Here is a 15,700-nt window from a genome sequence, read left to right as displayed (position 1 = left end):
TCTTCCGAGGGCTGGCTTGTTGGCCTGACGGTGACACGTTATATTGCCATGCAGGAGACTCACAGTTCAAATCTCAATCTTGGTTTTTCATGCCCCAGATCAGAAAAGAAGTGAAGAAACATTGTAGATTGTGCCTTCAAATCCGAGGAAGGAAATACATATGTTACAACCATCGCTACTTTTGCTGAAAAGTGTGAACATAGTTCTCTGAAAATAAGTCTGGCTCCTTTCTGCAATGATGCTACCATGTCACGTGTCACGGGACCATGTTCAAAGAGGAGAAAAGGTGCTACATCTTGTACAGCAGAAGCAAATAACAGGAGGACAAGACAGGGTTTAAAGGGTTGTGTGAATAAGAGATAAACACATTCATCAATAAAATTACCCTAACTCTGAAAAGGATTCATCACACGGTATGCTGAAGGAAGAATGTGTGAATGGCAACCCCCAAGAATGAAGACCATGGTCTCCTGCCGGAGATGTAGGCGGCATTCAAGATGTTCCCAACCAAACTCCTATCTGTACTTAAATTTGCTATTCCTTTGACCCAGACGTTCCAGAAACCTTACTCGGCTAACACCAGCCATACTGCCAAAGTGGCTGTGAACCCGAGTGTGCTAAGGTTCTGTGGAAGCCACTGTTCTTCACAGATCTCTCTGGGAAACCAACAGGTTAGCGTCACGTGATTCTCAACCTCGAACCAATTCAAACTGGTAAACTACAGTCAACAGGCCCTAAGATCTGAAAGGCATCATTCTTGGAAATTAGCCACTCTACCCTTGCCCTTTACTGAATAAAAATAACAACAAAAAACTGGATCTCAATTGGGCACACAACACAGATAATAATTCTTTTATTAACTAAATTACAAATGCTTTGAATAAAAACTTAACTGTAACAATCATTTAAGGGTCAAAGATTTACTTTCTCCCACAGATGAGAACCAGTAATTTTTCTTGTTTTCTTCTCCTGAACAGTGAATCAAGGCCATGGTGCTTAAACACAATTGTATTCCTTTCATATCTTACTACTTTCCAAATCAGAGTCCATCACTTCACTTCAGTTACTCTGGAAAATTGAAAAATGAACATATAATCATTATTCCTGTCCATTTTCTATGCATTAACAAGTTGATGAATTTTTAAAAATTAAAAATTTCAGATATACAGCATCTAAAAATAAAGAAAAAGTGTTTAATCTTAGATTTACAAAGGTCACAGATGTAAACCGGGTAAATCATTAGTCTTTTTAGTTGTAGTAAGTAAAAGGCCAATGCCACATGAAAATAAAAATCAACAAAGTCTGATAATCTCAGTTGGCTGGGTTGGCTGAGAAGCCAAGAGATGTTGGTTTTTCAATGCAAAAGATATTGACCACAGAATAATATTCTATCACATTCACTTTAGCCTACATCATTCATTTGATGTGAGTGAAATAAACATGCGAGTAGGTGCAAGTGAAAGAGAAAACGGGATTGTGGTCCTTAGAAAGACAGTCTGAAACTGACGAGGCAGACACACTGTGAGGGCCTGGAGCCCACCAGAAAGATTTAAAAAAAGGTTAAAAAAAAAGAAAAAAAACAAGAACAAATTCTGAACAGCTAAATATTAGCAAAATTAAGGGAATTTCAAAGATCATCATAGACTTTGTATGCTATGAACACACAAAAACTGCTGTATCTACGGACATGGTGGTTCCAAAAAAAGTCACATGAAATTAATAAAGGAAAATGCACTTGGGGTTCTTATACTAGTTTTCTGAAAACAGAGAAAAGGAGTTTCATTTCTTTATACAACTACAGAAGAATCACATGGCAGAAGAAAAAGAGCAAAGAAATAAAAACAAAACAAAACAAGAGAATGTAAACATGGACGAACTATGCCACAATTCCAGGTACCAGTTTTTTTTTTGAATGTCACTTAGTTTATTCCTACCAACTGCAAAATTTTTTTTTATTAGGAAGGTGGTGGTTGGTAAATAAAACAGACGTTTTTGTAGTAAAGGCTGTGGCTACAACACAAACCTACAAAAGTGGAATCGTTCTGTGATTCCTTGTTGAACACAGCCTAACCATTGTTTTAAACTTTGTCCACCAGTACACAATTGGTGTGTTTTTAATCTTATGCAAAAATTAATTGCACTCATGGGAATATAGCCTCTTGTGTTAAATGCTGCACTTTGCCACAGAGGTGAGGAGGTTAAAGCAGTAAAATAGCACACTATTTACATGATCAAGGAATGACTAAATATCAAAGGTATGAAGAAATGTTTGATAAGATAAAAACATAGTTATTAAAATATTAACAGAATTGAAGTATCACAGCATCTTCAAGCAAAATCAAAATGAATACTCATAGCACTCAATATGTCCGACTTACTTATCTTTAAAAACTAGCAAATGTCTTTGAAATAATACAAAATAGAAGTGATTAGCCCAGAGTTCCAAAACAAGAAGCAAAAGCTGAGTGACTAAACATTTCTTTTTAAATCCTTTTTCAAATGGTTACAACTGAGTCCCTAGTTGGAAAAGCAGAGATATTAAGTCCCCATGAATTAAATGCAACAAATCACCAACACAAGCACAAAAGAAACCCTGTCAAGATGATAAAGTTTTGTGCCAGATTATCTATGTGTCTTCTAAAAATCATTTTTAAAAGTTACAGGCACCAGACATTGTAGCTGAAAAATGTTTTTAAAAAAGCAGTAATTTCTCTTTGCTACAAGCAGTAAGACTGGAAAGACTGATTAGTGACACCCTACAGCTTTTATATCACTGGTTTTGCAACTTTTAAGAGTAGCTTTAAGTTTTATAAATCAAAAAATGTAGACCTTTATGATTTGACAGTGTCCCTTTTATATACAAAAAAAGCATACTTTAAAGAAGCCCTTTTATTTCTTTTCAATGTTCCTATTTTAATCAATCTATAATTGCAGGTGCATTTTACACTTACCATCATTCATCATTCCTTTTGATTCTTTAAATGCTAAGAATTAGTAACAAGCCAAGCAGTTAGTAAGGTTCAACAATTAGAAATCATTTCTAAATAAATATGCAGTAATATCATGCTAACTATTCCACAGCTATGAAGACAAATTAATTTTAAGTCTATTACTTTATTACAAAAGCATGTCTGTGGCTCATATCCAGACTCTCAAAGGAAACAAAGTCAGTTGGGAACATAGATCTAGGTTTAGGGAGAAAGAAAGTGAGATGCTTGGGTCTCACGACATGATGACAGTCTGTATCTGAATTTGTAAATCAGAAACTGAAATTAATTGAGATTCTTTTCTATCGGCTAATATAAGGCAATGGTCTTCTTGCCTAAGTATTGCTTGGCCAGTGCAAGCAAGGACTGGAGAGATACTGAGGAGTGCGTTTTTCTTAGAGGTAAGAACATTACAATAGTAATACTCTTAATTATTATTTTAATTATTATATTAATTATTATAATCAAGAAAAGAGAGGTCAGGCAAGAAAAAAATGGGATTTTTTTCCCCAGGCACAGATGGAGCATTCTAACTGCTTTGGGGCCAGTTCAAATTATCATCTGGTAATGGATCAAGAAGAATATACAAGTTTGTAATAACCACATACCATTAAGGGGTTCCTCTACAGCTTTCTGGAAAATATTTAAAATATATTTACGTAAAAATAGAATTTATTTCATGTCCTTTTATACTAAAATTTATATATGCTAACATTTAAACTCTATAGTAAAGAGTGAATCCTATAGGCTAAAAACAAAGTAAGGCAATAAAAGTTAAGGAAACAAAGATTGCCAAGTTTACCTGATAGTTTAATAATAACTATTAGTCTTTTAATATTTTTCTATGCAGAATTTCCCACCCACTCTGCCTCTTTCAGTTCAAGAAATTTAAACTTCTCAAAAAAAGTGCAAACATAAATAGCAACACAATAATAGATAATACAGTTAAACAAGGGGGGAGACAAAAACACAATCATTTTCAAATCATGCAAGTTGAACTCAGTAACAAGGAAAGAAAATGTGTTAAGATGTAAGGGTCCAATGGTTGGATTATCTCTAACAGAGGCACTTTAAACACTGCTGGCTGTTGGTGACCAATGTAGCTACAGCCCCAATCTTTTCAGAATAAACACCCGTGGAAAGATGCACCCTCAGGCCCTCCTTGCCTATCAGACATGTCTGTGGAAGCTTGTCAGACTCAGGAGTATATGTAATCTCCACTTCCTGCCACAGACAAGAGTCTCAATTTTGGCATTTCAGACAGAGCTACTATTATTCCTTCTAGGAAGGTGAGTACAGTATAGTCCTCTCCAGGTCTTCTTTCCATAAAATAGTTCTTGGGCCTGTCACATGATAATTCTCTACACGGGTTTTTTTCACCTGCTCATTTATCTGGTTTATTTCCTAATTTGTTCCTTTTCTTGGAATTTTCTTAGATAGTTTTTAAGGTATCCAAGATAGAGTAAAAACTATAGTACAGTTTGGAGGAAGAAAAATGCTTCTAAAATGAGGGAAGAAGGGAAACGAATCATAATTCAGAACAGATATATTTCAGCAATATGTACATTTATTGCATAGATTATTATTTTTAATGAAATCAATTTCATACAAATCTCTCGCTCTCATTTTAAAAGCCTGAAGTAACATTTTGTATACCTACATCAAATGGAGCCAATAGGTGAGGCAATATACTGGAATCAGCTTCCTTCAGCAGAGATAATAACCATTATTCTTACACATAAACTTTCCAGTTCTGAGAAAGTGAGAAGTCACTTGAGAAATTATTAGCACAATGTTAAGGAATCACTGATTCTGTCCTACTGCAACTAAAATGACCAAATATATTTTAAAGTAAGTTGGATCTACTCATGCAAAAGTCATGAAATTACTTCAGTGTTCTCTTAATCTGATGGTATACAATGAACAGAGAGCAAAAGGCTTTAGTATCTATCTCAATTATCATTTCTCAGTCAAAACCATCAACTGATCATTCCAAATTCATTTAAGAAAGTTTAACTTACCCTAGGAGGTTGTATAGTCTTCTGATTGGAAGCTGATATAATTAAAAATTCAGAAAATAAATTTAATACGTTAAGGCAATATAATGTTTAATCTCAATGACTATTAACGGTTAATTTCAAATGATTTTATGCATTGATAGAATATAATGATCAAATGACCCACCTACATCAAATAATAAACCAATACATTCTCTCATTTGTACAGGCTATACTTCTCCTAAATCAGCCATTTGTTAAACTTCTTGGTGAAAAATGCTGTCTATCATCTATTCATCCCCACTGTGGACTCTATACCCCTCCCCACTCAACCCAGCCAGAATGTGGACAGAAGGTGGCAATGACCAATCTTCACCTCTACTCCACTGCCTGCCCTTATTAGCTCACTGTTCTCATTCCTTGTGACCCAGTCTTCTCTTCTGCTTCCATCTTTCCAGTTTTCAATGCTCCAAATAGCTAACAAACTGAAAAAAAATATTCAGATCCCTCGGAGTTCAATGAATTCTCCCAGCAGTTAGTTTTAGCCACAATCAACCTCTTCTCCATGTACTCTTTCTCAGTTTTCCAAGTTACCCTTTGCACTGTTTCTGAGTGGACTGGTTAATGAAGGAATACAGGGCATGGAGAAAGAGAGAGGGGAAAAACATTTACTTCAGTTGCATAGGGAGAAAGAGAGAACTTCGTTACAAAAGCCAAGTGAGAAGGACCCAGCGCAGCGGAAGCCAGTCCTAAATCAGAGTCCTATATGTATGAAAGCATGAACCAGCAACATCCCGTGAACAGGCTGGTGGGAGGGTAATGCTATTGAGGGATAGTCAATTACATTATCCTGTGGATTGGATGGAAGGCTGAATTTGCTTGTGAGCTACCGATGCAGGGCCCCAGAACCGCTCTAGTGTTCTGTGCTCTTTACTTACTACCATTCCTCCTCCACATTCACCCCTACCAAGCTTCCAAAGCTGATGGGCAATGGGAGTGAGACCCCACGCAAGGACAGCCAATGTAGAAACCAGCCAGAAGCCAACAGGCTCTCTCAAACAGAGACCATGGTGACTAACTAGCCTGAAAAGTTTTTCTCTCCCACTGGGACCTGAAGAGGAGAAAGAGAAAGTAGACCAGAAAGTTGGTGATGGAAAGGAAGGTGACAAGGAGACAGAAAGCAAGCTGGGAGAGAAGCTCAAAGATTAGAGACAAACATAAGAGAAACTACCAAGGAGAAGACAAGAACAAAATATAAGATGAGGCCATAAAGGAGAGGATGAGCTCTTAGGGAAAGAACCAGAAAGGAACTCACAGTATAATCTGCAGATGGGCAAAGACTAACTCTTGTTACTCAGAGGGCAACACGATGATTCAGTTTGTAGAGATGTATCAGAACTTTCTAATTCCTAAATGGCTTACTGTCTCAGCCCCTGTGAGGTCTGGTTATATCTCAGTTCTCAAGAGATCCCCATCTCTGCTAGTGTCACGTGTGGCTTTAAAGTAAATCTCCCTTACAGGAGGCACGGGGGCAGCGGTGTGGTCCTTGCAGCCAAACAAGGAAACCACTTTCTAAAGTAGTATGGAGTGAAATGGGTTGGGAATATGGGTGAATCACATTTAGCAGCCTCTCAAAAGAAGCCAAGCAGAATTATAGAACTTCATTAGGGATCATCACAGTAGTTACACATATATACAAATCACTTCAACTAAACCATGACTCTATGTTCTATCCAAGAAAAGAAAACTGAACAGCTGTGCAAATTTCTGACTGGTAGCGTGAAGGATCAGAGGTAAGATTTTAGAGCTGTATTTTTGAAATCATAAATTTATTTATCAGGATTAACATTAAGAACTTCCAAGTAACTCCTTTTCTATCCTAATAATGTGTAAAGAATAGTTTCTGAGTTCCAATTCTCAGGTCCAGGGAACATCACATTTTGGCTAGACCATTCTGGAAAATAAGAGCTGGGATACCAGTCAGCTGTGCTCTCCCTAGTAGTAGTATAAAACCCAGAAGTGCAAAAGCTAATTTGAGTTTTCACTTGAGTTAATTCTCTCCCACACACATATGACCGAGGTGACAAAATGGCTGTGGTTTATCTGTTCTTACCATGCCTAAGGCACTACACACATACATACATATGTGTATATGTGTGTGTGTGTGTGTATGTAGTCACATATATATGTAGTTTAAATACATATATTTATTTATTTTTAAGCCACAAGCTTTAAGGATTCCATATGAGCCCCCTTGCAAGGTTTCTTCCTGATTTGTTCTTCTCTCCCTGAAACATCTGATGACATGACACAAATATATTTCTACGTTTTGAATTTTCAGAAATATTTTTCCTACTGATAGCAGACCTACCTCTTCCTAACATCCTAACAGTGAACTATAAAATATCACATATATATTCACTCCATGTCATTCTAAAACAAGTGATATGTTGTGATAAATCTGGTTTTTGATTACTAGTAGGTTGATTTATAACAAAACATAATTATATGTCTTTATACTGAACTGGTAATGGCTTAAAAAAAAAGGAAAACAAAATGAACAAGTATGGGCTCTTATAAATAATGGATATAAATGCCCCATATAATCAACAAGCCTAATTCTAGTGAGTTTAGTTAGCAGTATTTAATTTTCTATGTGATTCACATTATTTCCAACCCCAATTTCATTTTGTAAAACTTAAATACTTCCAGTAATAAAAAAAAAAATCCAACAGTTTAAAAAGACCATAAAAAGTGAAAGTTAAAATCTTACTTCTAAAGTAACAATTAAGGCTACAAATTTAAACTTGGAAATAATAAAAATAACAAAGTTAAAATTCTCATAGGGCCATTAACTTACTCTTAAAAAAGATAGCTTGGATTTTAACAACAACAAAATCTGAGAATTTTATTGCATTTAAGTCAAGACACATTCACTAAGCTTTTCCAAAACAGAGCACAATGAGTAAAATTTATTTTGGAAACACAATTACTTGCCTCCTGATAAAAATGCTAAAATTTGCAACCTTAATGTTACATATACTGATATTTACACACTCAGATTATATAAGAAAAACACACTAATTTTCCTATTCTACCACATTATCTAAAGAGCAACTTTCCTGTACCTTTTCTCTTCTTGCCCTTCAACTGACCGAAGGTGTGCCTCTGAATTCTGGCATTAGACAAGTTGATTTGGAAAGTTAATTTAGAATATTCTCAAAATGTCAATAAAATTGGACTAAATTCTTAACATATAAATATCTATATGCTAAACTATGATAAAGAAAAAATTGGGGGAACTCTTTTAGGATTTTACTTTCACTTCGATTTTTCACATGAGAACAGTATGTGTGTTACTACACTGGTTTCCCAAGCTTCTTTGGGAGATAAGCTATGGAGAAGGGAGAGACAGGACCCAGGAGGTGGTAGCTAGACAATGCCTATTTTCACCTGAGTCGGCATTCCAGACCTGTTGGCAATTCTACTGAACATCATTCTTTGTTAGACATGGAAGGCATGGGGAGCAAGGCAATAAAAGGGAGGATGATCCGGGGTGCCTGGTGGCTCAGTCGGTTAAGTGTCTGACTTCAGATGAGGTCATGATCTCACAGTCCTTGAGTTCAAGCCCCATGTCCAGCTCTGTGCTGACAGCTCAGAGCCTGAAGCCTGCTTCAGATTCTGTGTCCCACTCTCTCTTTGTCCCTCCCCCACGCGCGTGCATGCTCTCTCTCAAAACTAATAAGCAAACATTTAAAAAAAGGGAGGATGATCCAGACAATGAGGAATAAACAGAACAAAGAGCCATCAAAGACACCTAATACTACATCATGTTGTAGGAATATTGAGGAGAACATTGTATTCTCAAACATTCACACAGAGCAATGTAACTAGCAGTATAAACTTCAAGAACCACACAAATGGGGACTGGAATATTCAACAAAAATAGAATATGTATCAACATTCATAATGTGATGCTCATGATAGCTACTACCATTGGGCTGAGAGGTCTTCATTGTATTTTATGGACCTGTGAGTCAGGAACTAAGAAAATTTCATTGAGGAAACAACTCTGATTTATGAGAACACATAAACCAAAGATAGGGAGATTTTAGTTAAGTATATTTGTTTATCTAACAAGCATTAACTAGATAGGGACAAAAGAATATGTAACAAAACTGAACTCAATGATCAGTCAGCAAAAGCTGAGGTTAAGAAACAAAGGTAAAGTTTCTTTGACAATATTATGTAAGCCATATGGAAAATTATTTGACTAACAATTCAAGGTTCATATAATTTTTGAAACACAGTAAAGTTCACCTAAAGCAGAACACTGATTTTTTTTTTTACTCTATTATTTGGCAACTTTTGATTATTTTGACAAATTTTTAAGAGTCTGGTTTACTGCTTAAATAAAAAAAACAACTTTTTTTTTTTTTTAATTTTTTTTTTTCAACGTTTTATTTATTTTTGGGACAGAGAGAGACAGAGCATGAACGGGGGAGGGGCAGAGAGAGAGGGAGACACAGAATCGGAAACAGGCTCCAGGTTCTGAGCCATCAGCCCAGAGCCTGACGCGGGGCTCGAACTCACGGACCGCGAGATCGTGACCTGGCTGAAGTCGGACGCTTAACCGACTGCGCCACCCAGGCGCCCCAAAAAACAACTTTTTTAAAGGGATACTAATGTAAACCAATTGTAGGGAACATTTTTAGCTTAAATCAGACAACATACTACCTAAAAGCATCTGCCTCTATGTATAAAAAATAAGAATTTATATAGACATCTGTTATTTGAAAATTGGCAGATTAAATATGAAATTCAAAAAAATTAGCTAATTCCAACTTACTAACCATTTATTTTAAAGGTAGTAAAAACAACATGGAAGGATCCAGAGTGTATAATGCTAAGTGAAATAAGTCAGTGAGAGAAAGACAAACACCATATGATTTCACTGATATGTGGAATTTAAGAAACAAAAACAAAGGAAAAAAGAGACAACAAAAATAAGATTCTTAATTATACAGAACTGGTGGTTACCAGAGGGGAGGTGGGTGGAGGATGGGGGAAATAGGCAAAGGGAAGTAAAAAGCACACTCTCATCATGAGCACTGAATAATGTATAGAACTATTGGGTCATTAATATTGTGTACCTGAAACTAACATAACACTGTATGTTAATTATACTGGATTTTAAAAATTAAATTAATTAATTAATTAATTAAAAGGCAGCAAAAGCCTAAATTTTAAAGCTCCATGTTTTTATTATATTCGTTTCGTTGCTGTTGTTGTTGTTTTGGGAGGTTTTATTTTGTTTTATTGTATTGTATTTTTAATTTTATTGAAATCCAAGTTAGTTGACATATAGTGTGTTAATGGTTTCAGGCATAGAATTTAATGATTCATCACTTACATATAACACCCAGTGCTCATCCCAACAGGGCCCTTCTTGGTACCCATCACCCATTTAGCTCATCTCCCCTATTCCCCTTCCCTCCAGCAACCTTCAGTTTGTTCCCTATATTTAAGAGTCTCTTAAGTAAAAATATTTTAAAGTCAAGTAAAGTCAAAAGACACTGTTCTTTTAACAAAAGTGACAGATTTTGAATTTCAAACTGTCTACTTAGGGGAGCCAAGGTCTATAAACAATCTGCAAGAAGAGCAAGTAACAACTAGGTCTCTCATAGAAACAATGGGACAATTAAAAATCTTTTTCTATTAAAATGAATCTTTGCCCCACTTCAGGCTCTGTGCTGACAGCTTAGAGCCTGGAGCCTGTTTCAGATTCTGTGTCTCCCCCTCCCTCTGCCCCTGTCCTGCTCACACTCTGTCTCTTGTCTCTAAAAAAGTGGGTAAACATTAAAAAAAAATAAAAATAAGAATAAAAAATAAAAAAATATAAAACAAATCCTCAACATTCTCTCCTTTTAGCTAGTATAGTTTATACATTCTAAAACATAAAGCCATTTTTAAAAAAATAGTTTATAATCTAAAATTTTCATTAATTCATATTACTTCTACCCTCTTTCATTACCCCCAAATCATTCCAATTTTATTATTTAAGAAATACAGCTGCATTCATGATATATTCTCGTTTTTGGGAAAACTGATAAATTTCTTTAGTCAAACCATAAGAGCCAATCAAAGCATTACATTCGTTATATTTCAATTATATAACTGAAATTCTCGGCACAGGCTAACAAAAAATAAGATTGACTTACCAACAAGTTTCATATAAACTAATCCAAGTAATTCTGCTAGAGCTATAATACCCAAACCTGAAATCAGAAGAGGGCCATTCACTGGGGTGCACTCTGTAAAAACAAGTGAGATTTTACATTAAAAATCTACATGAAATAAGTTATCTTTTTAAAAAAACAAACAACAATAAATCAAGTTTTAAGGAGAGTAATTCTTTTTCTAATTATTAAGAAACAAAAACTACCTACATATATTCATCATTATTAACTCAGTGAAATGCCTCCAAATTATTAAAAGACAAAAGATTTTGTTTGCATAACATGTGCCTTATCACATCAAGACTAATAGAAAATAGTGTGTAAAGCCTTAAGTTCCAACCAATTAGAGGCTGGTTATTTAAAAAATTCTCCCACAAATATAGGCACAGCAGTTTGGCTGCTAGAATAATCAGCCCACAAGCCATATACAGCCAATATTCTCATGGCAATATGGAAAGCACTATTCTCAGTGGGGAAAAAATGAAAGTTAAAAAAAGAAAGCTCACAAAGCCCACAACACCAAATGCTGGCAAGGATGTGGAGCAACAGGAACTCTCATTCATTGCTGGTGGGAATGCAAAATGGCACAGCCACTTTGTAAGATAGGTTGGCAATTCGTTACAAGCTAAATATGTTCTTAACATAACAACCCAGCAATCACACTCCTTGGTATTTACTTAAATCGAGTTGAAAACTTATGTCCACACAAAAACACGCACATGGATGTTTATAGTAGCTTTATTCTTAATCATCAAAAACTGAAAGCAGCAGGATGTCCTTCAATAGGGGAATGGATGAATGGATAAAGAAGAAGAAGGAGAGGAGGAAGAAGAGCTCTGTCCAAGAGAAATCTGTAGTAAGAAAAACTGGGATGAGAAAAGAACGTAACCCTTACCTGAGACACAGAGGCTTAGTCCAACCACAGAGAGCACATAGCCCAGTACCTGAAGGATCAATATGGCGATGGTGAAAGAAGACATCCAAACACCTGAAGAAAGAAAAAGTGGGTTGAGAGCATTTAAGAAGCCATCATACCGACTTGTATTTTGTGCAATCAAAAATAATATCCAGTGACCATAGACTGACTCTGGATTTCCTTATGAGATGCTTGATTCTTTCCCAACAATTTAAACTTTGCCTTTTCACACAAGTAGTCTGTTCCAGAGTCACACGTTCAGCAGTCTTTTATTTTCACAGTGAGCTGAGCTGGACTGGTGCTTTTTACCCCAAACCTTAGAACAATGCTGCTTTTACCACATTTGTGCATTTTACAGTATGAATGGCTATTATGCGTGACTTCACCACATGCACATAAAATTACTCTAGCAAAGAGAACCATTATGCAAAACATGCTGCTGTAAACATCATAACCTCTGTCTCGTGTGCCTAGATCCGTGATTTTATAACAAATTAATAACTTTCCAATGTACACCAAGCCAGAGATAAGCTCAAAGACCGAGTTAAATGTGCAAATAGGAAAAAACAGACTGTAATAATAACAAAAATATGTTAGTGATTGACTCCAAAAATGCAGTGAAGATTATACCAATTACAATTTGGATACTTGCATCATCTTTTAAATCTACAATGTTGAGATTTGCCAATAACTAAAAAAGATATATTTCTATTTATAATTGATAACCCTAATTTGTAGAACTATTTTTTAAGACAGGCTTGGCAAAAGAAGAGAAAGGGCATGTTTAATGTCTACTTATAACTTGAAAAAACTGAAATAAAAATATGAAGATAATCATTAAGAAATTATATAACATAATTTTAAAAATCCACTGGCTAGCATCAAATATATATGAAAATTACTTTTTATTAAATAATAGAATGCCCTGAAAACCTAAGCTAACCTTAAAATTAATCCACACAGGGGAAGTGTTACTAAGAACATAAGCCGACTTTTATTAAGTTGTGAAAAAAAGAAAAAAAGAAAATCATACAAGAAATATTTTAACCAAAAATGTTTTCAAAAAGAAAAAGGTAGACAAAATCATGCTATAACATATACTTACCTATCATAAACACACAGTACTGAAGTAATATTAAAATCACTGTAGGAACCACAATTAAACCAAGTCCACAAGAATTCTTTGTTGAATATTCACCTGTTAATAAAAATAACATTAAAAATATTATCCTGTGTACTTCCTACTTTACAGGAAGTTAAAGTACTCAAAGTTACTAAGTGTATTAATCTCAATACTACTCTTACAAACTGCAAAAGGTTCAAAAATATATTTCTCCCAAAACTTCACACAAAACAACTATTTTTTAATTTTATTTTTTAATGTTTTATTTATTTTTGAGATAGAGAGAGACAGAGCGTGAGCAGGGGAGGGGCAGAGAGAGAGAGAGACACAGAATCCAAAGCAGGCTCCAGGCTCTGAGCTGTCAGCACAGAGCCCAACGTGGGGCTTGAACTCACAAAACGTGAGATCATGACCTGAGCTGAAATCAGACGCTCAACCGACTAAGCCACCCAGGCACCCCACAACTATTTTTTTATTAAGACCAAACTTAAAACATCTACTAAATGTCAACATCTAAGTCTCAACATGTGGAAACCTTGACTTGGCTTTGCCTCAACTACCCACAGAATTCCAGTGAGAAACTTGGGAGTCCCTCTTACTATTCCCTTTACTTGCTGTGTTCAATCTGTCCCAAAGTCAATACAGTTGTTCTTTCAAGTTATCTTCTCAACTCTTCTCGTCCTCCCGGTGTCCTAACTCCAGAGGCAAACAGAGCTGCCAAATTTATGTTCCTAAACAGTACACTGTACTGTATCTAGCTCCAAAGCAATGACAGATCTCTCCAGTCTGCACTGTGGGTCCCAGCTCATATCTGCCATCTTTCCATGTGCTGCACTCCCTTTCTTCCCCCTTCCACTCCCATCTTCCAAAAACAAGTGGTTTCAGATAGAATTGTTTCCTACACCCATCCCCACTTCCAGGTCTTGGCAAATGAAGTCTGCCTCTGCAGTGGGGTGAATGATGGCCCTAAAGATACATCCACCTCCAAATCCCTGGAGCCTGTGAATATTAACTTCTATGGCAAAAGAATATTACATTATATAGCAAAAGATGATTCAGTTAAGGATCCTGAAAGGAGGAGTTTATCCTGGATTATCCAGGTGGGCCCTAAATGTAATGACAAGTGTCTCTGTAAGACAGGCAGAGAGAGATTTGACAAAGACACTACTGCGGCAGCAATGGAAATTATGGTGCCATAAGCCAAGGAGCTACAGAGTGCCAGCACACATCAGAAGCTAGAAGAGGCAAAGAATGGTTTCTCCCCAAGAGCCTCAGGAGGGATTATGGTGTTGAGGACATCTTTAGTTCAGCTTTATGGCCTCCAGAACTGTGAGAAAATTTCTACACTTTTAAGACACCCACTTTGTGGTAATGTGTTACAACAGCCCTATGAGCCCCCCCCACCCCACTGCCCCCGGGTCCTCATTTCCATCAATCCTGCCTCACTCATATAACTGTGTATCTTACCTGGGACAAAAAGAATGGCTCCAACAATGACAGCTATAGTGAGCACTAGTCCACCAACAAATAAAAGAATGGTTTTCTCCTTCATGAGACTGGATTTATATTTAAGTGCTTAAAAAAAAAAAAAACACGAAGAATTACATGAACCCAATCACAAAAAGTAAAGCCATTTCTGTAACATATGAAATGCAGAGATAAACTGTAACTTACTGTAACTGAATAATCTTTGAGGAACAACTCCCTCCTATCATGTGAAGCTACCTCAAATCTTTTTCATAAGTCATTATCTAAATTATTGTCATGGCAGTATAAATATGGGTACTAAATTTAAAGGTGATGCTTTATTCCCCTATATTTAAAGAATGAAGGTATATACATCAGGCTTTCTAAATTAAGGCATTATTAACATTTTGGGCCAGATAACTCTGTTCCGTGTATTATACAATGCTTAGTATCCCTGGCTTCTACACACTCTATGCCATGAATGGCCCCCCAGTTGTGTCAATCAGAAATGTCTCCAGACATTGTTAAATGTCCCCTGAGGAACAAAACTGCCTCAGGTTTACAATTGATATACATACACTGATGAGAAATAACTGGCTACTTAGTAAAATATAAAATTAGGAAAGCATTTGGAATTCTAGATTGTTTTGAAAAAGTAGAACAAACATTAGACACATCAGACCCTTTTGGTATCCTGAGGGTAAAACATGTTTACATTGTTCAATTAAAATAATTGTATAAAAATAAACTACAAATACTCAATAGCACTCATCATATGTGTTCCTGTTTTTGGTGCTAGCTCTATTGTCAAGTATCTAATACCGTCCTTGAAAGAATATAATGGATAAGCCTAAAAATATTAGAGTTGCCCCCTGAAACAACACAGGTGTTGGGGAGCACTGACCTCCCTCACCATCTGCAGTCCAAAATCCAAGTATAAAACTTTTGACTCCCCCAAAACTTCACCACTA

At 35.9% G+C, this 15,700-nt stretch overlaps 1 protein-coding gene across 10 annotated transcripts in view; it reads right to left on the bottom strand.

Moving 5' to 3' along the window:
• Positions 1 to 824: 824 nt before the first annotated feature.
• The window catches only part of CD47 (CD47 molecule), a 51,263-nt gene continuing 36,387 nt past the window's right edge, over positions 825 to 15,700 (bottom strand). For 3 of the 10 annotated variants that reach the window (XM_086675523.1, XM_086675517.1, XM_086675521.1), the window contains 6 exons: positions 14,730 to 14,837; positions 13,245 to 13,337; positions 12,119 to 12,211; positions 11,206 to 11,298; positions 5,009 to 5,040; positions 4,537 to 4,692 (listed from right to left, as the gene is read on the bottom strand). In XM_086675523.1, the coding sequence (XP_086531649.1) occupies positions 4,615 to 4,692; positions 5,009 to 5,040; positions 11,206 to 11,298; positions 12,119 to 12,211; positions 13,245 to 13,337; positions 14,730 to 14,837 (497 nt within the window). In that variant the 3' untranslated portion in view covers positions 4,537 to 4,614. Of the gene's footprint in view, positions 1,069 to 2,951; positions 2,985 to 3,595; positions 3,621 to 4,536; positions 4,693 to 5,008; positions 5,041 to 8,112; positions 8,160 to 11,205; positions 11,299 to 12,118; positions 12,212 to 13,244; positions 13,338 to 14,729; positions 14,838 to 15,700 lie in introns of those variants that run through there. The other 7 variants (XR_015240327.1, XR_015240329.1, XM_086675518.1 and 4 more) reach the window with 7 other exon arrangements.

The sequence above is a fragment of the Puma concolor genome, chromosome C2 (assembly GCF_028749965.1).
Source record: "Puma concolor isolate L17-30 chromosome C2, mPumCon1.1.hap2, whole genome shotgun sequence".
Taxonomy (NCBI): Eukaryota; Metazoa; Chordata; class Mammalia; order Carnivora; family Felidae; genus Puma; species Puma concolor.
The sequence above is the reverse complement of the archived record's forward strand: the minus strand, read 5'-3'. Positions and strand labels throughout refer to the sequence as shown.